The 20,523-nt window shown below is 40.5% G+C and overlaps 1 protein-coding gene and 1 long non-coding RNA gene across 2 annotated transcripts in view; one reads left to right on the top strand and one right to left on the bottom strand.

Annotated features, from left to right (window-relative positions):
• The window catches only part of LOC121065977, a 35,507-nt gene extending 20,980 nt beyond the window's left edge, over positions 1–14,527 (bottom strand). The window contains exon 1 of the long non-coding RNA XR_005817445.1: positions 13,997–14,527. This is a non-coding gene — a long non-coding RNA (uncharacterized LOC121065977). The remainder of the gene's footprint in view (positions 1–13,996) is intronic.
• A 1,358-nt stretch (positions 14,528–15,885) lies between these two features.
• Positions 15,886–18,735, top strand: FANCD2OS (FANCD2 opposite strand). The gene has a single exon (XM_040548978.1). It carries the CDS (start codon positions 17,048–17,050, stop codon positions 17,570–17,572), a length of 525 nt encoding a protein of 174 aa, XP_040404912.1. The 5' UTR covers positions 15,886–17,047; the 3' UTR covers positions 17,573–18,735.
• The last annotated feature ends 1,788 nt before the right edge of the window (positions 18,736–20,523 follow it).

Here is a 20,523-nt window from a genome sequence, read left to right as displayed (position 1 = left end):
GTTTGAAAGGTCCCTGGAGGTGAAGGCAGTGAGATGTAATGCAGTCATGGAACAGCAAAGTCCTGAACTGGGACTTCATGGACTTCTTCTGAGTCCTACAACTCTACTTATGCAGGGAGGCAGCTGCATGTTCCTCAAATAAAAAATAAAAATAAAAATAAAAATAAAAATAATAAAAAAAAAAACGGGCACATAATTTTGTAAGAATATGTAAATCTCCTTAAAATAAGCACCTAAAAAGAGTGAAAGCTAGAGAGGGATACAGCCTCATTTTCTAGATGGAAAAATAAAAAGTACTAGGCCCAAACCAGTCCTTTTTGAATTCAAAACTAAGCCTGTATCTCAGCCTCCTTCACAATCCAGTCCTTCCAAACACCTGCCTGTTTTGGAAGCTGTGAATCCCAAGGAAAACCAACACTAACCAAAGGAGAGAGCTGTCACTGGGTGAGCAAGAAGTTCAGCAGGAATACATGGACTTTACTGCCTTCCCATTTGGGCTGCAAGCGGAAGTTGGGGTCCCCATGAGAGGTAGGTGAGAAAAGCAGCCTGCCCTTGATAACCCTGCCTCTACCTGGTGTACATTTCTTTTTGTTTCCTCCTTTTGCATCTGAGTTAGTGGGAGACATTGCTTTGTGGGTTTACTGTCTTAGAAGAGACCTCTCTATGGAACATTTCTGTGGGGCATCATGTTAGCGGGAGCTAAATTGATGGTGGACCCACACTAACTAGGCATAGAGAAGTGTACAAGTATTTCACATTGTCATAGTAGGAACAAAAGACTTAACATCAAGACAAAGTATTGAGACACCTGTATCTGTATCCACACTTACAGTCATATGTACATAGACATATATACATATTCACAGATAAACATATTTCTCTTCCAAAATGGATTAAACCCTTCATGTTTGAAAATTAAATCCCAACATAGACATAATCTGAATAACGGATTATCAGTTATTAATGTCTTCATCTGCCAACTTTACATAATGTACTACACCACTATGACAATTAAAAAGATACAGCTATATAAAATGAAATAAAAGCGCAAGCAAACTGACACACTTGGTTCAAATCACAGAAATGCTGAATAACACCAGCCTGGATCTGCTTATTGAATCCCTGCATAGCATCACTTTGTGTTGAAATACCATCGCAAAGTTATTTCATGAAAGTCAAGGAGTTTCCTCATCCAACCCCAAAAGTCCAAGAGTCATGTCAGGCACTTTAACACAGTAAATACAAGCAAGGTAATAATGATAGTAAAATGCACAGACACTGACTGTGGGGTCTAAAACATTTTTGGATGTGTTTTGAGGTGAGTAGAATGGAAAAATCTAAACTTGCACTTCATATAACTGCTTTCAAAGCTTGGCAGCATCCAGAATTAACACTCTACAAAACTGAATTTTATTAACCGTTTCTCAAGTTAAAATTTGACGGTAAAACAATATTATATCCTAAAATTTATATACCATAATAAAACCTACATGGACCTTTTCTGTTGCATTTCTACAAGGGACTTCAGTCATGTTGCCATACACAATAGTTTTTGTTTGTTTTTCTTTTTAATTGGCTAAGGATCATTAGGATTCTTTTATGAACAAAGGATTTGCATGTAACAGTTCTAATTAAATGTTTGGTGAACATGTACACTGTTAGAATAGTCACCAAGTATTAAAAGCCCTGTAATTAGGATTTTGCAGGTGATAAGCAAAGATGCCTTTAGGCTTTCTGGAAAAGTCAAATGATAGCAAAATATGGATGGATGACATCTCTCTCAGAAGTGTTCCATTCCGTCAAGAACCTGAGTCTTAAAAAGGGCGAGTCTCACTCATCTCCTGATTGAATTTGACAGGCAATAGGCAATCAAGACACCAACGCCAAGAAGAAAAGAGTGAAATTGGCAGTAGGCTGACTTCCAAAAAGTGAGATACCACCCAGAAACTGCCTGTAGTGGCTAGCTGTATATGATGAGTGGGCTTGGAGACACTCACTTCCAAAAAGCACATGTCCCCATCTGGTTCTGCACTTGCAGCACTGTAACTGCAGGTACCTTCCAGCTGTATTTCTTGGCAACCATTCAACTTGTCAACTGGAGGCTGTGCACCTGGTGCTTGGAGATCAATTAAAAACGCCTGTATGCTGTCAACTGCCAAATTTCTGTTGTCAGTTGTGAAAAATCCATCCAAACCCATCAGATTTTTTTCCTATATAATTTTATTATTTTTTTATTTTTTTTTTCTTAATGTGCTACAGTAGCAGTGGGTAGGATGGAAGGAAGGGATATAGTTTAACAGCTACAACATCCTTCCTCCTCTCCCAGTGCCTGCCTCCCAAGTAGGCACAGACTTTCTACAGTTTAGGGCTTCTTATATTTCGGATGAAATAACCAATTACAGAAATCACAGATCTATGAAAGCAATAAGTATTGTTACAGTTTTGCTACTCAGAGTACACGTTTATATGCACTGATCACCCACTTCATGTATAATAACATAAAACACTCAAGTAGTTGATTGAAGGATACTAGTTCTAGATGATCCAGATGCTGCAGGGCTTGCTGCTCCCACTGCCTGGGAGATGCCTGGAGCCAGCTGCCTACTTGGTCTATGCCGAATAGACTAAGGTATTTGTGGAAACACAGTGAAATTACTTGGCTTATCATCTTTGGCATGGAAACCTTTCAGCAGTCTGAGCTAGACCTTGGGCATGGTTTGACAGAGATTTCCTTTCTATGTTCCAGAACCAACAGCAGGAGGCATGAGATTTAGCAGAGGTTATGGATGAGAAGGAAAGATGAAAAAGGAATTTTATACAGTGTTCTGAAAATAAGGTGAGCAGTAGGTAGAAATGGTCATGCTATAAAAAATGTTAACAGCTCTGCTAAGCAGTATTTTCTTACCTAAAAATATCATAGTATCTATTAATTCAGTGCATATATCCTTCTTGCCTGGATATTATTAGTGTTCCTCTCTGCTTCTCAGCTAACTTCCAAATTGTGCAAACAAAAAGACATGGAAAATATGTAGACTAGCTTTCACATCATATGTTATGTCAAAGAACATCAGTCAGGCATACAAGTCTAGCCAGGCATACTAGAAGTTATCACCACCTTAACTGGCAATTAATAACCATCTGCACGACACTTTCATTGTGAAGGCACTCTACAATCTATTTAATCCTCACAAATCATAGAATCAATAGGATTAGAAAAGACCTTCCAGATCACCAAGTCCAACCACTAACCTGACCTACTGAGTCTCATCACCAAACCATGCCCCTTAGTGCTGTGTCCACTCATCTCTTAAATACCTCCAGGAGTGGGGACCCCACCACTTCTCTAGGCAGCCCCTTCCAAGGCCTGACTACCCTCCTGGTGAAGAAATTCTTTCTAAATACAAGGTGTCTTGTGTTACATAATAAGGTGCCTTCAGAGCAGAAATAAGGTGCTGGAGAAGACAAAAAAAAAAAAAAACACGCAACGAAAATAAAGAGTACGGAAATTGCAGGAAGAACAAAGAATTCACTCAAAAGTCAGAAGGAAATCCATGCAGCATTGAAGTTAAAACCCAGTGTTTCCTACAGATAGCCTCCATTACATTGACTTCCAAATACAAAATGCTGGTATATTACAGGCAGTTGGGCTACTGAAAGTTCAGCAAAACATACATAAACTTTTACCACTACAGAATTTAAAAATACTTAAGCTGATCAAAACTTCTGAACATTTAAAATTCTTCTTTCAACAAATCTTTCCTCCTGTTTTTCATTCAGCAGCTAAAAGAAAGCAGGTATATGGTACAGTGACAAGGATACTAGAAGGGCACATGATTTACATCTCTTGTCTGCAGAAACACCAAATGGCAAAAGCAGCTAAAGACTTCACTTTCCTTCAGAATTTTTGTGTGTCGAATCACAGGCATAATCTCTATAAAGGGAAATTAAAACATAAAAATAAAAAATTAACATTGTTCATGCAGAGAAATGCTAATGCTTCACGCTGTCAAACCAGCTGTCAGTGAATGGGACAACAAATCCCTGCAAATCTCTGGTAGCAAAACTATTCTCTGATAAATGGCAATTAACCCAATTACTGCAATATTTTTGAAGACACAATACAGTATTTTAATTATAAATTTCTCAATGGGAGGAATCAATTCCCTACAGACTGCAGTAAAGTGCAAAGAAATAAGAAATGGAGAGTTTTGTGGCTAGAAATAGCATTTCTTGAAGCATTTCATAAGTTTAAGAGGAGAACCTTAATGAATAATAATTTAATGAGAGTATGTATTATGGCTTATTTGTGTTGCTTAATGATAGCAATAATTAAAATATTCTCTGAGATAAATGTGAATACACTTTTCATTGCTCCAACATCTTCTCATAAGAGACACTTGTCCCTTCCAAGTCAGCAAAATCCAATGAAGACTGTGGCGTTGTGCAAGGAAAACTGGCAGAATGTCAGCTCTTTCTGAATATTATGACATCATATGTGCACAGGAGCACCCCCTGGCAATAAAGTCAACTAACACACAGCAGTCTGCATTTGTACTCCTGCCCTCTCCTACCCTCCAAAGCAACATAGCCTGTACCAGACTGCCTACTGAGAGTGGCCCCTGGCCCAAGCTGATTTCTGGGCCCTGCTCAGGAATTTTGGGAGAGCATTACTTGCGATAAATAACTGTCGTAGACCTTCCTAAGTGTTTAACAGTACCACAATCCATTTACAGTACCCAGGAATAATCCCTGGCACCATGTACTGGTAACCATTCTCTTTCCTGCATAATCAGTATCTGAATTACTCACTCAGCTCCTGGGAGAGATGTGATATTTTAGAAGACATGACCATCAGTTTCAGATGTATTAGTATAGACTCTGCCGCAGCTTTAACTAAAGGGCTCTTTCAGTTAACTAATGTCTCCAAAAAGCATGTTCATCGTGCTGTTGAATACAGGGTAAAAAGTCATCTGCATGAATTTTATCAATATTTTATAAAATAGACTTTACCTTATTTCTTTCAGTAAGACTTGATAACATAAAGCCCCTCCTTAGAGCAAGTTTTCCTGATCTGCTCTATTAACGAGGAATTGGCTAAGCTGACAGCAGGTTTATGCCATGCTCTGGAGAGGGCTTCTCCCACAGCTTGATGTCCAAGTTGAGATAAGTGTTCAGGTGGGGTGGGGTGCTATCCAACCCGTCAAAACCTTTGAAAGCCCCTGTCACAATACTGTTTATTCCTTCCTAATATAAATCTCAGATGTCAGCAGCTACAAAGCCTTGAGATAGTTGATGGCTCTCACACTAGGAAGTCTACTTCCATGTCCAGCAGGTCTTATCCTTCTCTGATCCCCATCCAATCTTCTACTAAGGGACCAAACAGCTGTGATTCCATGCAGCAGGAGACAGCAGCTCTTCACTATGGCATTTAACAGACATGTAATGGGAACCCCAACTTCAGCTCAGAGGGGAGAGGGCAGTAAATCTGTGACATGTCTTCACCTTCACTGAAAGGAGATATCTCACTCCTTTAATTGCCAAAGGTCCATATTAGAATATACCATCCACTGATCTACTTAACTGTTAACATCTTTCCCTCCTCCTCAAACGGGTATAACAGAAAACACGAGATGTAGCGTTGTAATCTTTTCCTTTCCTTTCCTTTCCTTTCCTTCCTTTCCTTTCCTTTCCTTTTCCTTCCTTTCCTTTCCTTTCCTTTCCTTTCCTTTCCTTTCCTTTCCTTCCTTTCCTTTCCTTTCCTTTCCTTTCCTTTCCTTTCTTTTAATAGCTAATTCTCTTATTCATGACACTATTCAGGTAAGATGACAACAATGGATGAATTCAGTGAATACAGACAAGATTTTTATGTTTCCAATGAGTATATGGCAATACCCCAGTTTTACTGTAGGTAGGTTATTTAGTCTCTGGTAAGCCATTTTGTCTTCTGGACGGACTCCAGAATTCCTCTTTACTTAGCATCTAAAACTACGGAAACCCAGAAATCTTCACTTTCACCCTTTCTTAGTCCAAGCTCATTAACAACCTCGCAGGATTGAGCTATCTCCACTCCAGCGATGAACCAGTGCATTCCTAACAGAATGATAAACTATGAACCCTCCACATTTGGAATATGCTGATCCAGCCACAAGTGCAGCCAGCAAACTCCTCCTAGATAACTGAATTTGTTTTTGCAGCCAAGTTATCAATCATAAACTAAACGTATGAGCCGGGGGCAGTGCTGTGCAGCAAAATTCAATTGTGCTTATGCTATCAGTCCTAATTGTATCCCAAGTATTCACAAGCAGTAAGCCAGAGCTAGACATGCTGGTGCTATGGTCAAACCCCTTTCCAAGTGCAATGCTAAAAGCCAGACAGTCTGTTTCCGCTTGCTCCTCTCTATTTGCATACAAATATTTATACTATTAGCACACAGAAACCCCTGAGCAAAAACAATTATATTAACCATCCCCTGATTAACACCCATGTGTGTCAAGAGTAACCACCAAAACCATTTAAGTTGCACATGCATAAACTTTATGTTAGGAAAAAGATAAGTGTTTGGCTTTTGAAATTACATGGAGACATCAAGTCTTGGAGCACAAAACAGTACATGTGTCCTGCAACATCACATATTAAAGTTCTCTTTGTACACATAAAAACCCAGCAACTTTTCCCCTTTAAACATGGCTATTTATACAGTTTTTCAGGTGCTTTTCCAGCCTATTACTCTCCATAGAAGGAAAAATTAAAAAAATGCAAACACCCATCACCGACAAAAAAGTAATAAACATCTAGACCTGGTCATATATACATCCAATTTGTAAAGCATTTCCTTTACTCTGGTAAGTGTTTTTCTACTAAGCAGCAGGGACTGAACTATTGCCAGTAAATTAAGAAGAAGAAAACTGCATTCCTTCCCTGTGTTATATATTGTTATTCAGTGCAAGAGGATCAGCTGGTAAAGAGTAACTGTAGTACCCCTAATACTCATCTCATTGGTTTTAAATCTAAGTGAGTTTTTTTCTTTAGTCATAGAAATAACACCGTAATTACTTAACCTCTTGAGATTAGGAAATTGAGAATATAAATGCATGATCACTGAAGTCTTTCTGGTAGAAAATCCATTCTTCTGTGTGAACTTTGTATTAGGGCTGAGAGATTAAAGATTACTTTCTTCTCTCCTTGTGCAACAATACCTGTCCCAGTGTTGCTCAGGGCATGATAGTCACCAGTCTCTTCTGAAAGCTGCAGTTCTGTATAAGACTTATAGCACAGACCATCGCCCTTGTCCTCCACCAGAAACAAAAGAAATCAACCTGAAACTGCTTGAAAAGCAGCATGAATAAGTGCTTGAGAAATGTGCTCCTTCAGCACACCTTTTCTTATCATTATCTTCTTAGAGCCAAAAAGTCAGACAAGAAATGTTATTCAAAAGCAACATAAATCTGGGGTCTTAAGCCTGAGATTTGGGCTTGGCAGTTGATCAGAAAGTTACTGAATATTGTCTGAGCTGATCTATACAACTGCATATCCACTGGCTCATCCAACCATTCACCAAATCAGTTCAGCCTGTTTAGGCAGAGGAAGGTCATCCAAAAACAGTTTGAAAAGTCCTCCAGAAGTTAAATCAGCTTCGGGAATGGTTCAGAGTGCTCCAGAGCCTGTGATATTATTTCTTTTTTCTTCCCACATGGGAACTGATTGAGAACGTGATTCTCTGACTGAAGAGGCTGTCCAGAACTAAGCATATTCTCACTGAATGACTGTCAAAGCTCAACTTCTACTGATTAACTTTGGGGTTTCTTCTTCCAGTATGAAGCAACAGTAATCTAACAATTCTAGATTTTGTCAATTTGACAATTTAGATTTTTTAGTGCCTCTCTGGGAAATTTCATTTTTGCACTTTGTTAGCATTATTTAAAGTAGTGTTGGAGGCAAAAGGAAATAAAGGCCTAGCATGTGTGGAAGATAGGTGGCTGTACACAGTACATGCCGCAGTCCATATCAACTACTGTCTAGAAGTGAACACACCCTTTTAGAGACTTTCTTTTTGCATAATCAAGCTTTAGCTGCATGGATACTTTGCTCATGAAGGACTGTGCTACATGCAACCCCTGCATCACTACCACACAGAGTGCAGCTTATGCATTTCACTACTGTCTGTGAGACATTTTGCTACGTTTTTAAAAATGGTTTATTCTTGAATTAAGACAGATTATAAATGTCAGTCAGTATTTAGCAGAATACTGTTGTATTCTATAAACTCAAAACTGCAGTCCCATGGCATAACAGATTGGTATCAGTGTCCTTAAAAGAGTTATTTCAAATGTGTTATCTTGCATGAGATGAGAAGCAGGCCTCTGAGGTCCTTCTAGAAAGAAATTGCAGTGTTAGAGATGCTGCATTTTAATGGGAAAGATAAACATGTACACATCCCCAAGCAGAGATGCCACTGTGACTCTGCGGCACAGGTCTCCTGCTCAGGCAGGATTATGCTCAGGAAGAAAGGTTTTGAAAAGTCTTCACAAAGATCCAGTCAATGCAAAGAAGAAGGGCTGGAGAAAAATCTGGGGGAGGATAAAAGAGTGGTCACTTTTGTGCCTGTGAGGATGAATGAAGAAAATTTTGCAAGCTGCTACACTATTTGAACATTCACTAATACATTCAGTAATTCAGACCGCATTTTTTCCTCACCAAAATGCTTACGTTTAGCAAGAGTTTTTCATCTTATACCAGCTTCAACTCTATTCTTATTCAAAAGCATTTTGAACTTCAAGGAGACCATGACTAATAAGCTATATTGTTAAAACAGCAAGCCTCTTAGAGAAACCAAAATCCTTTTAACCCTTCTTCCAGAAGGAGAAGTGGAAAGCAGCAAATAAATCTGCTGGGAAAGAAGAAAGCAACAACAACAGGAATTTTTAGCTTAAGCACAAAGCATCAGTGTTAAGCATTTGATAAGTCTCATGGTTTTGTTCTGAAAATAGATGACAGGGAGTGTTTTTGTGCATGACTAGTTCCACAGCTAATAAATTCATTTAAAAAAAATATATAGCTTATGCACAGATGGCTGCAGAACAATTACTATATATTAGTGATTTTCATTCAGTATGAAAATTCTGACCTACTAGGAACTCCCTCTTCTCCCACACCAAAGACTCGACAGACAGATCTCAGAGAGATTTTACTGCACCATTAGTTCAATAATTATGGCATGGTTGTACTGTATTTAATCCTGGTTTAGTTCTCCAAATACAGAATAACTCTTTCAGTTTCTTTCATCTAACAAAGTTACAGTCGTCTTCTACTGATAACAAACTAGGTGTCAGATGGAGTCAGATGCCATCTGGCCATACCACAGCCTGCTTGCTGCCTACACACATCAGCCAGACTAAAAGAAATTTGAGAATAGCCAGGCTATCTAGCTGCAATTTAAATGGTAGATATTTCAAGATGCCATACTTTAACAGCAGCCTATATTTTTGGTACATGTACCATTCATTCAGCTTGACAAGGCCTGTAACGAGGACGCACCAGATTTACTCCCCCCACAAAAAACAGATACAGTAATTCTGACAAAATACAGAGCTGACACACATTACAGGCCCTTTAACCCAGACTGGATTTACAGTAAGGGAACAGTTACTGACAAAAGCAGGCTTGGTGATATAAATTCCATTTCTTTTGTTCCCCTTTAAGAGCTGTGCCAAAAGTAACACTTCCGTTTTAACACAATTCTGCCATTTGATTCTAGAACACCTCACTTTTTGTGTCAAAATTTAGATTTGGTTTCAAAAGCATATGTTCAGTTATGAGATCCTTTTTTTAAATTCAGTTTTCACTTATCAGGACTGTTCCGGGTGCATAATCAATTCCTGTCAGTGATTTTTTTTCCCCCCCATGTCTTCAAATTATAACTATGCCTAAGTGCTGGCAAGTGCTCACAAGAGCAGAGCCAGCACAGCAGGGGCTGTGATTATGCCAGTCATTTAGCACTCATTAGGCCACACCTGTAATACTGGGTCTACCTCTGTTCTCCCCAGTTTGAGGGAGACACTGAAAAAACTGAAGAGGATCCACTCGGAGGGCAAGCAAGATGAGAGGTTTGGAGAAATTCACAGATGAAGAAAGATGAAAAGAACTGGATTTTTATTATTTTTTTTTAGCCTAAAAAAGTCAAGGCTGAAGGGGATCTCACCAGAGTTTTGCAGTATCTGAAACATAATTACAGTGGAGATGCGGGAAGTCCCTTCACAAGGAGGCAAGGTGACAGAAAAGGAGCAATGGGTGCAAATGGCTTCAGAAGAAAGTCAACAAAGACAAGGAAAAATATTGTATCATTAGAAAAAAAATTTTTTTGAATAGGTTGTCCTATGGGATATCCATTGATGGAAGTATCAAGAATTTATAGGGCCTTGGATAATGCGATTTAAGGCCCTGCTTTCAACAAAAGCTTGGACCATACAATCTGCAGAGGTCCCTGCCAATATGGGCTTTTATATGACACTGCAATGCTGTGCAGGCCATCTGCCTAGTCTATATTCATCCACTACAAAAGTGTAGGAAAAAAAAAAAAAAAGGAAGGGAGTATTTTGGCTTTTGAACAGGTTACAAAACAGGATTCTCTGCAAAGCACTAAATTAGAAGATGGCAATGAAGAATGGGACAGATGAAATAGGAGAAAGGACAAGAAGAACTGAGGTAACTATTCAAACTTTTAGCAGCTCGTTTAAGTTTGAACTGAAGCCTTTTGAAGATTTGATCATTTCCTGTGTAAGAAAATCAACCAGCTACTAAAACAAATAACCATTTCTACCTTTTTCAAAAAAAAAAAAAGTCAGCTACATGTTTATACATAATATTCTCGTGTATGCTTTGAAATGACCAGCCTCTTTGAAGTGCCTATCTCCTTTTGAAGGCTATCAGAAGACAAGATGCTAAAGTAATGATTTAAACAGGTTAAAGAGATTGTTCCACATTAGTAAATCACTACTTACAGTTCCCCCCTGTCTGCTAGCTGTAGAAGAAAAGCCAAAAGAGGTATAAACATCTGTCCTGCAAAATCATTTATCGCTATTACTCAAGCTCAGCAATATACAAATAAAATCATATTTCAGAGGGGAGGAATTATAAAAAAGAGAAAAACAGAGCAGAAAATACTCCAATTGATGTGGGTACATAATGTTCACACTTCACACAACTACCAAAAGATGGAGGTAGTGGAAGGAAGTGGAGGAGTGAAATAAAATTTGGGATGTAAAAACAACTTTCCTCAAAGACGTTCACTAATGGGCTTTTGACAAAAAAAGAAAAAAGAAAGAGAGAAGCATTGTGACAGCTACTTACATGCTGTTCCACCAGCACTGCCTCTGCTAAGTGTTTCCTATTCAGTACCCTAGTTTTTACAGCTCCTGTTTGGTCATTTCTAATTGAGTGTAGGTACCCCACAATGGACCATCAGTTTTAGCACGGCTGGATGCACACGTAACCATCATAAATACTCGAGCATTGTAACACCTATGTCCCTTCATCAGTCTACAAAGTCTTTGTAAGCTTCCTAGCTTTTATTTTATCTACAGCATAGTAACATCTAGCTGTATGATAGAAAATTCAGTTCAAAAGAAAATAAATATTTTTCCTGAAATATATTTTATTCCTCCCAACTACAAATTCTTTTAATCCTGGAGAAAATAAATAAATAAATAAAACAGCCAACATAATTTTAAATGCAAAGTTTAGCTTAAAATACTGCTTCTGATGATCAGAAGGACAATATGATTGTATATTAATTTTATTCACGAAGAAAAAAAAGCTGCTGAGGTTCATTTTATCATTTAAAATGCTCTTCAGTAGTCTTTCAACAATGCTGTTATGCAAGTTAGAAAGGAAGCATCAGCCTTTCTTCAAAACTATTTATCCAGAGTGTTTCCAGAGCACTGTGAGGCATGTCTTGTGGAACACTTGGCTCATCGCTTAGCAGGGAATAGGGCATTCAAGAGAGGCAGGAACCCAGGGCCAGTGCCCCAGACCCACCCAAATATTACTAACACTATTTGTTCAGCTTCTTCAGCCCTAAAACATTATCTCTACTCCCTCTAGTGGGTGTCCTAATTGAAGCAAATGATGACAAAACTGACACAAAACTAAAACTCTTAACAGTACTGATTTGTATGGTCATTTTAAACACCTTCTAACTGCATCAGCATTTAAACTATTCTCCACTCTCCAAATGGCAAAAGAATTAGAAAAGCATGCCATGAACAGAGACTTTTGCATATAAATCACTACCAGATGAAGCAATGGAAAACAGTTATTAATGAATATTTTGCATTCTTCCTGTGTTTTGTAAAACTATGGCTTAGACCAAAGTTTTGCTGAAAACACTTCAAGCTGATTGAATAGTTTGTAATGACATCTCAAAAAGATACTCAGTTTAACAGGGTTCAGGACATGCTTTTAGAATAGGAAAAATTACAGGCTATTTTTTTAAAAAATAACCATGTTAAGAACATACCCGTGACTGTCTATGTTTCAGTGTTAGCACGGCATAGGGCGATAGTAAGATTTATTGCTAATTACTAACAAGCTAGAGAAGTGAGAAACAAAGGAAAGAAACCAAAAGCACCTTCCCCCCTATCCACCCTCTTCCACCTCCTCCCCCCGAGCGGCGCTGGGGATCAGGGGAATGGGGGTTATGGTCAGTCTATAGCGCTTCTTCGCCGCCGCTCCTTCTCGGTCACTCTTGTCCCTTGTGCTGTGGGATCCCTCCCACAGGATGCAGTCCTTGCTGAACTGATCCGGTGTGGGCTTCCCACAGGCAGCAGCTCTTCAAGAACTGCTCCAGATATGGGTCCGTACCACGGGGTCCATCTCTCAGGAGCAAACTGCTCCAACCTGGATCCCTCACGGGCAGCAGCTCCTGCCAGGTCACCTCCTCCTGCGTGGTCTCCTCTCCACAGGCTACAGGTCCAGCCCAGAACCTGCTCCAGCAGGGGTCTTCCACAGGCCGCAGTCTCTGTCGGTGCAGGTCCACCTGCTCCACCATGGTCTCCTCCACAGGCTGCAGGGTGGAACCCTGCTCCACTGTGGTACTCCATGGGCTGCAGGGGGACAGCCTGCTTCACCATGGTCCTCACCACAGACTGCAGGGGACTTCTGCTCCGGTGCCTGGAGCACCTCTCGCCCTCCTTCACTGACCTTGGCGCCTGCAAGGCTGTTCCTCACTCCTCTCACTCTCCCAGCTGCTGTGTGGCACAGCGTTTTTTTTTTTTTTTTCCCCGTTTTAAATACGCTTTCACAGAGGCGCAAAACAACATCGCTTATTGGCTCGGCTCTGGTCAGCAGTGGGGCCCTTACCTAACATGGGGCAGCTTCTAGATTCTTCTCACAGAAGCCACCCCTATGGCCCCCTGCTACCAAAACCTTGCCATGTAAACCCACTACACTCACTTAAAACTGAAACAATATGCTGAAGAAGTTTATGTTTGTGTGACCCTAATATCTTTAGACAGATCTCTTAAAATTTTGAGAACAAAAAAATGTCTCTGAAATAGCTGATCAGGAAACAATCCCATTTTCTCCGGGCGGCTGCTGCTACAGTCTTTACTTACCTAGCACCCACCTGCTTACCTTTAAGGACTTTGTATTTGATAGTGTATGAGCCACAGGCCCATTACAAATAAGACTCTAAGAGGATATTGGCACTCAAAGCTCCATCACACTTCCTTTTTTAAAAGAAAAATGAGAAGACAAAACTCCAAATACAGGTATTATCTTCATTCCAAGTTAGCTGATAACGTGGCTGTCTCAGCCACAATTTCAAACACAATCTCTTTTTTTTCCAGCCACCCCTGGAGAAAAGACTGTCCAGTTTATCTGATCATGAAAAATTGGAAGATACCAAAATTAATATGTAAAAACATAAGATTTCAGGTTTTGAAAGCTGATAAGCCTACACAGCAAACAGTCAAGCATACAAGAGGAAGAGACAACTTACCATAAACTGTTGAAGAAAATTGCTGTGCATGTTTATGTTATATAAAAACTATAGGTAAAATGGGAAAACAGAGGTTAAAATAAACCATTAAAAGATAAATTGAGTAAGCAAACAGAAGGAAAAAAATCACAGGAATGAATGATGTTTCTAAAATCTAACCCAGAGCCTTTCAGTCTTTAATTATCGAGGCATTTGTCCTTCATTAGTCATCAGACAATTACCATAACACCCAGCTCTGAGTTTTGATTACTTTTCAAGAGCTACAATTAATTGCTGAAAGACATGAAAACCGTTGCCCTTTTGTACTAGTGCTTTTCAACTCCTGTAACTTTGAGCCAGGAATGAGAGAAATCACTGGTTTGGGATCTTTCAGCTCTGGAATCATGGCGTGATTCTGTCTTTGCAGGGTCACTCTCACCTCTATGAGGGAGGCACTGCTGTGCTCACCTGGGAAACTGGGGTGAAGAATCAGCCTGGTTGCTGCCATGGAGTGCCAGCAACAGCGATGCCAAAAGAGCAATATATTTAAACTTCCAATCAAACTGACTGAAAAAAGCCTCAGTAACCTAATAACAAAGAAAATCTGAGAGACAATTAAGATTTTTTTTTCCCCTAAACAGCATTCATCCAAGCTAGGGAAGTGCACATGCTATTTAGCCTGCGTGGTCAAGATGCTAAGTTAGTAAAATGGTGTAAAATACACGTCAGCGTGTTAACAAGTCTGAATGTCAAGAGCCAAGTAAAAATAGAGCAGTTTCATGAGCAAAGTGGTTACAATTATAGCATCTCTCATTAATTACAGGCCATGGGGTTCTTTTATGAAGCAAAGTGTGGGAAATGCTATGATAAACCTGAGGCCTTGAGTCACAGAAAACAAAGTATCTGAACAATTAGAAAGATGTAAAGAAAAGTGATACAGCCTCAAATATAGTTTTTTGTCTTTCCAAATGGCCATTCTACTGACCATTTAAAGATACCTATACAATTAAGACACATTCAAGACAGAAAAAAAAAATCCAAAGAGACAAAATGGAAGTGAGGCACAGTTTCCACCAGATCTTTGATTTATTACTTTTTAATTCCCCATGATTTGGGAATTTGCAGCAAGGTACAATCTGACTGTATGCTGACATCTAAAAAAAGGTGACCTGGAAGGGTTTCCAAACAAACAGGACACAGGACAAAAAGATTTCTGGATATCAACAATAGTGAGACAGAACATGGACTTCCAGGACCTTGATGCCTGTAAGAAACAAATCACAGTCACCCAGAATTAACTCAGAAACAAAAGGTGAAGATTTCATCAATTTTCTATTCAGACTGTAACGAAGCAAAACTCTCACTGAATCAGTAGCAAATTGTGCTAAATAAAAGGCCTGAGTAGTAAACTCAGGATTGAAAATCTGATTCATTAAAGGAAATAATATCACAATCTGCCTCTTACACAGAGTAGGTAGAAAACATGTATGTACTTATGTGTGTGTGTATATATATATATGGTATGCACATATATACACACACTCATGAGTGTGCATTTAGTACTGGATGGAGACACTCCAGTGTAACCAGCATATATGCGTATATTGTGAAGGAATTTAGCAGTTTAATAACAGGCAAAATTAAACCCTTTAAATCGTTATGCCTAAACACTTTGTGCATTTTGCTGTGAAAACTAGAGCACTGTGCTCTCAGCATGCGAGTTAAAAAAAAAAAAGTTTGATGTTTAGGGATTTTTTTAAACAAAAGATAATTCCCTTTAGAAAAACGGAGCATTTAATTTTGAAGAGATTTGCTTTTGGAAGGAGTATGGCTGTTACAATGCTTTGCATATATTAATGCAAATCACAGATGCCAGAGTGAATTTAAAAAAAAACTATTCCCAGAGAAATTAATCCAAAATGAAAATTTATGCTGCACTAAGTTAAATGGGCCATGCTGGATCCTTCTTTGCTGATCACAAATAAAACAAACTGCAATTCCAGATTGTGAATTTCTTGTGTTCTTGTAACTGTGATGACTGTTTTGATATGTATTTTCTTTGGTATTTCTAAGGAACACTTGTTATATTTTCCACTGTACTTAATATGTATGCCTTCCAACAGCTTTGTATCAAATTGGAACCAGTTATAAGGAACATTTTGTTTACAATGATAGGCAAGTCAGCCATGACTTGAAACACTAAGCTAACTACAGCGAAGTTCAGCAATTTACCACTGAGAAGTTTCTTTAGTTATTCTTTGTGTGTTTAGTTGCCACTCAAGGCAAGCTTTTTCTATTTCAGCCACTTTGCTGTTCATAGCATGCTTCAGCCCTCCTTGCTGGAGGCTTTTGACTGAAAATAAAATTGGTCTTATTGAAATGCTGTAACATTCCTCCGTCTGTACAGAAGCACTTAGGCAAAATTTGTCCATCTGTAAAACTCAACCTTTTCCCCCTCAAGGAGAAGCACATCCTGCAACTTGCATCACGATATAGATTTGCAGTGACTCCAAGCTGAAGTAAAATGAAAACATGTTGTAACAGGCAGATTTACAACTGCTGGTGAAAGCACTCCAGAACTAAAATTGCAAGTAAATTGTTTGTCTAGAAAGAAGCTCAGTCCTTTCCCCTGTGCAGCTCCTGCTTAAACTGAGAATTTCAAACCCCGATGACAGCAGAGACAGCTGGAAAATCGGACCGTTAGGACAGTAAATACATGGGAAATGCTATCCTATTGATTGAGGGGGGAGGCTGAGTGTTATTTGGTGTACTCTGAATTTTTAAGACATTCACTGTGACTGAAAATTTGGGTGAAGAAGGCTTTGCTATTTTCTTAAAAGGGCCTTCAAATGAAGGTGTTTAAACTTAACATGATGGAGGGATTTTAAGCAAGCAGTGAGGAAGTATTATCAGATCACCAGGTGAAGGTAAGCCTGGTAGTCATTTTTGACGGAGACCACAGCACAACAGCGAGAGAAAACGAAGAGCTGTGGGGACAGGTGTGTGTGAGGGGGAATACACCAACCACTGCTCGGGGGAAGCAGCAGCGGTTCTGCGCCAAGGGACAGCGGCATGGGGGCAGGCCGCCGCCGGGCGCCCCCAGCCGGCCCCAGCCAACGGCCGCGGCCCGGCGGGCGGCGCATGGCGGGCGGTTACCAGCTGTGGGCGCCCCGCTCGCCCCTGGACGAGGCGCTGCGCTGGCTGCGGGGCGCCCCGCCGCCCGCTCCCCAGGCCGCCGCCATTTCGGCGCACCCCTTCCGCGGGGCCTGCCTGCCGCCGCTGGCGGCGGCGGCGGCGGGCGGGCTGCGGGGCCGCGCGGCGGCGCTGCGGCGGCCGCAGGCCGTGAGGTTGCGGGGCCTCGACGCCGTCTTCGGGCGGCCGGTGACGGCGCAGCCGCCGCGCTGGAGCGGCTCGCTGCGGGTATCGGAGCGCTCGGCCTTCTGCCGGGTGGTGGCCCCGCGGCAGCCGGGACCAGGCGGGCTGCGGGAGGCCGAGGCCCGGCTGGCCGCCGCCATGTGCCGCAGGATGCTGCGCGCCATCCTGCTGCTGTACGCCGCCTACAAGAAGTGTGCCTTCGCCCTGCAGCACTCGCGATGAGAGCCCTTAGCACGCTTGGCATCTGCCGGGTGGTGACCCGGGTCCGGCTTGTCTGGACACTTCAGGGTGTTGGCCGCCTTGGAACCATACTGAAGCCTCACTGCACAGAGCATACGATGAAACCTTACCTGGTGCAGCCAGTGCCTCGTTTGCGTGCCAGGATGACACCCCAAGGAAAGCTGGCTGAAGCATGGGGCTCAGAGCGCAACAGTGTGCAGCTCGTGGACTCGGGCACCAGCTACGTCAAAGAGATGAGAACCTGTGTGCCCCATCAGAGGTTATAGGGACGTGACTGCACCATCTGCCTGTGTTTGTAGTCACGGCCTGATGAGTGCCAAGGAGGAGCGTGGTTCTGGCTTGCTATGTTGCATTTAGCGTTTGCCATTCTGCTGGGAGAAAAGCCTGGCAGACATTTCACTTCAAACTGAGAAGCGCTGCTGCTTGAGATGTGGCCGTCTTTGCCAGACAGTCCTCAAAGAAAAGAGGTTTACACTCCTTTTATAGCTACGGTTACAAACTCCAAAACAGATCCCAACCTTACTACCTTCCAAGCCAAATCCGTTGTTTACTCATTTCTTGTCGACAAAGACCTCCACAAAACAAAACAAAAGTTACGCTTTAATCTGTTAATAGGTTTTACAGTTTTCCCCCCTTGACCATTACTACTTTGTGAGAACTAACTGGTTTACAAAGAATTCAAATCACCTTTTATCATTCAGAGCAAAGTCTGTAGCTATTTACAGCTAGTGAAGGCAGTTCACATAAATACAGTCTTCAAAGTTACCCATCCGAATCTTTTTTCTTTTTTTTTTTTTTTAAGCTAATGGTATAAGTACCCTTAAAACAAAATTCATGCCATAACAGTTTTCTAAAAATGAACTTTTGATCTACTCTATTCAAACTTTCTTTACAATTAAATGTACAGGTGTGAAAATCTATGTAGATTGCTTACAGCTAATGAAAACGATTTGCAAAGAATGACTGCAGAGTTGCTACTTACCTTCAAAATAATCAAAACAATATTTTTACTTGTTTTAAATGCCATAAACAGTGTATATATCTTTTTAGAAGTGTACTATTGGCTTCTTAACAGTCCAAATAAAAACTGTTCTGATTTATTTCCTGCTAGTATAGGTAATTTATTACAAGTTCCATAAAGTATAGTTACAAACTATCACAAAAATTATAGCAGCCTATAGAGTTTCAGTTAATCTTGCCCATGCAATTACAGAGGGGAAAGCATTTATAATGCATTTGTAGTCAATATTTCACATCACCCTGATAATATAATCATTATTTATTCCAATATGGAGATGAACATTCGGGGTTGTCATAGCATTCAGTCATTGCTTGTAACAAACTTTAGAAATGTCTTGTCATGGATTCACCCCTAATTGTGAAAAGCCGGTTGTCCCATCTTTCAGTAGAGGCTGATTTGCTTTCTAGACTATCTGGAACAAGCTAACAAGTTAGAATAGTTGAGTGTGGCTGCTGGGAAGTATCACAACACAAGAACTTGTAGAATCTACTTGTTTACAACTGATAAGTTAATAAAGAGATCAGCCAAATCTGGGGTCTGTGCTTTGCTTGTCTGTGGTAATAGCAGCCAGGCATTAAAAATAAGCACAAGCTTTGGAGCTGGATCTACGGTTCCTGTTTCTGATCCAGAGCTGCCTGTTAAGACTGTGCAGAGTCAATCCTGCTGCAGTCTAAGCTGGATTTTCCCATTGAGCTCTCATCAGACCAGCATTCAGATCTGGCTCTGCTTTTTGGGCTAGTTTAAAGAGAAATTCATATCTGCTTACCTCTGAATGAATGCTTTTCCTAATCTAAGATATGTCAAGGGGAGTTGATGCAGATCTACGGAAGTAATACTGATTTAAGCAAACAGGTTATTTGGCTAATAACTGTTTTTTCTAAAAAAAAAAAAAAAAAAGAAAACCCACAAAACACACAAAACACGAAGGGAAGGCCTTTTCTATTTAAAAATAAAGGTTTTAATGAGCACCCTGTTCACTGCCATACTGATAGATAATCATGAAGGAGAGGGTCTGGAAAAGTTTCTTTATAGTCTTTTCATAAAGCACTGGTGTAAAGCTGTCATCTCTACCTTACAGCAGACACAGTTCTGTAGCATTGACCTGAGGCTGAACTGTGAGCTACCTAGCAAGTCTTCCATGTTCATCCTCTCAAGCTGAGCCACAGCCATTAAACCCCAAATAGAAGGCCACAGCAGTGGGAGGTGATGAGAGACCATACAAAAGGTGAGCATTAGGGCCTGTGAAAGGAAACCCTGTGCTTGCAAGGACTGCCGAGCTAGGTGTGGACCATCGGAACTCTGTAAATGTTGTTCTTCTAATGATTCATGATCATAGTGTGCTCCTGCAGGGAGAAGATGATTGTTTCAACAGGTCAGGTGTATTTACAAGGTGTAGACAGTGCCCTAAATGGTTTGCTGGTTTATAATGAAAGGAACTGAACAACTATGTCATGTTACACCAGCTGGTATGGCTTCTAGTATTGCTCTGAAGCTACACCACAAATAAATTCCATAAACTTAGGCTACTGAGCATCCAGTCCAAACACCTGCTTTTTTTCCTAAATGTTAATCCTTAAACAATTAGACACAACATGAAACTTTGTTTCTTAGAAATTGATTATGTAGGTCATATTTGTTTGGCTGCAGTAAGGACTTACTGTTTTCAATAAGGTAGTCTTGTTTATGTACAAAGATGGGAAAGTGTGGCTTTTATAAACACAGTTGTGCATGGATAAAGTCTTCCTTCCAAGAAGCCCCGGGCACCACAAGCTTTTCTTATCCCCTTCCAGTCTCACTTTCACAATACCTTGTCCTGCTGTTTGCCTGCTTTCTGATTCCTTTCACACACAGCTTCGATGAAATCAATGCCCCTGCTCCATCTTTGCTGCCATTTCACTGTAGAGTTCCTGCT

The sequence above is a fragment of the Cygnus olor genome, chromosome 2 (genome assembly GCF_009769625.2).
Source record: "Cygnus olor isolate bCygOlo1 chromosome 2, bCygOlo1.pri.v2, whole genome shotgun sequence".
NCBI lineage: Eukaryota > Metazoa > Chordata > Aves > Anseriformes > Anatidae > Cygnus > Cygnus olor.
Note: the sequence above shows the minus strand (reverse complement) of the source record. Positions and strands in the feature narration are given on the sequence as shown.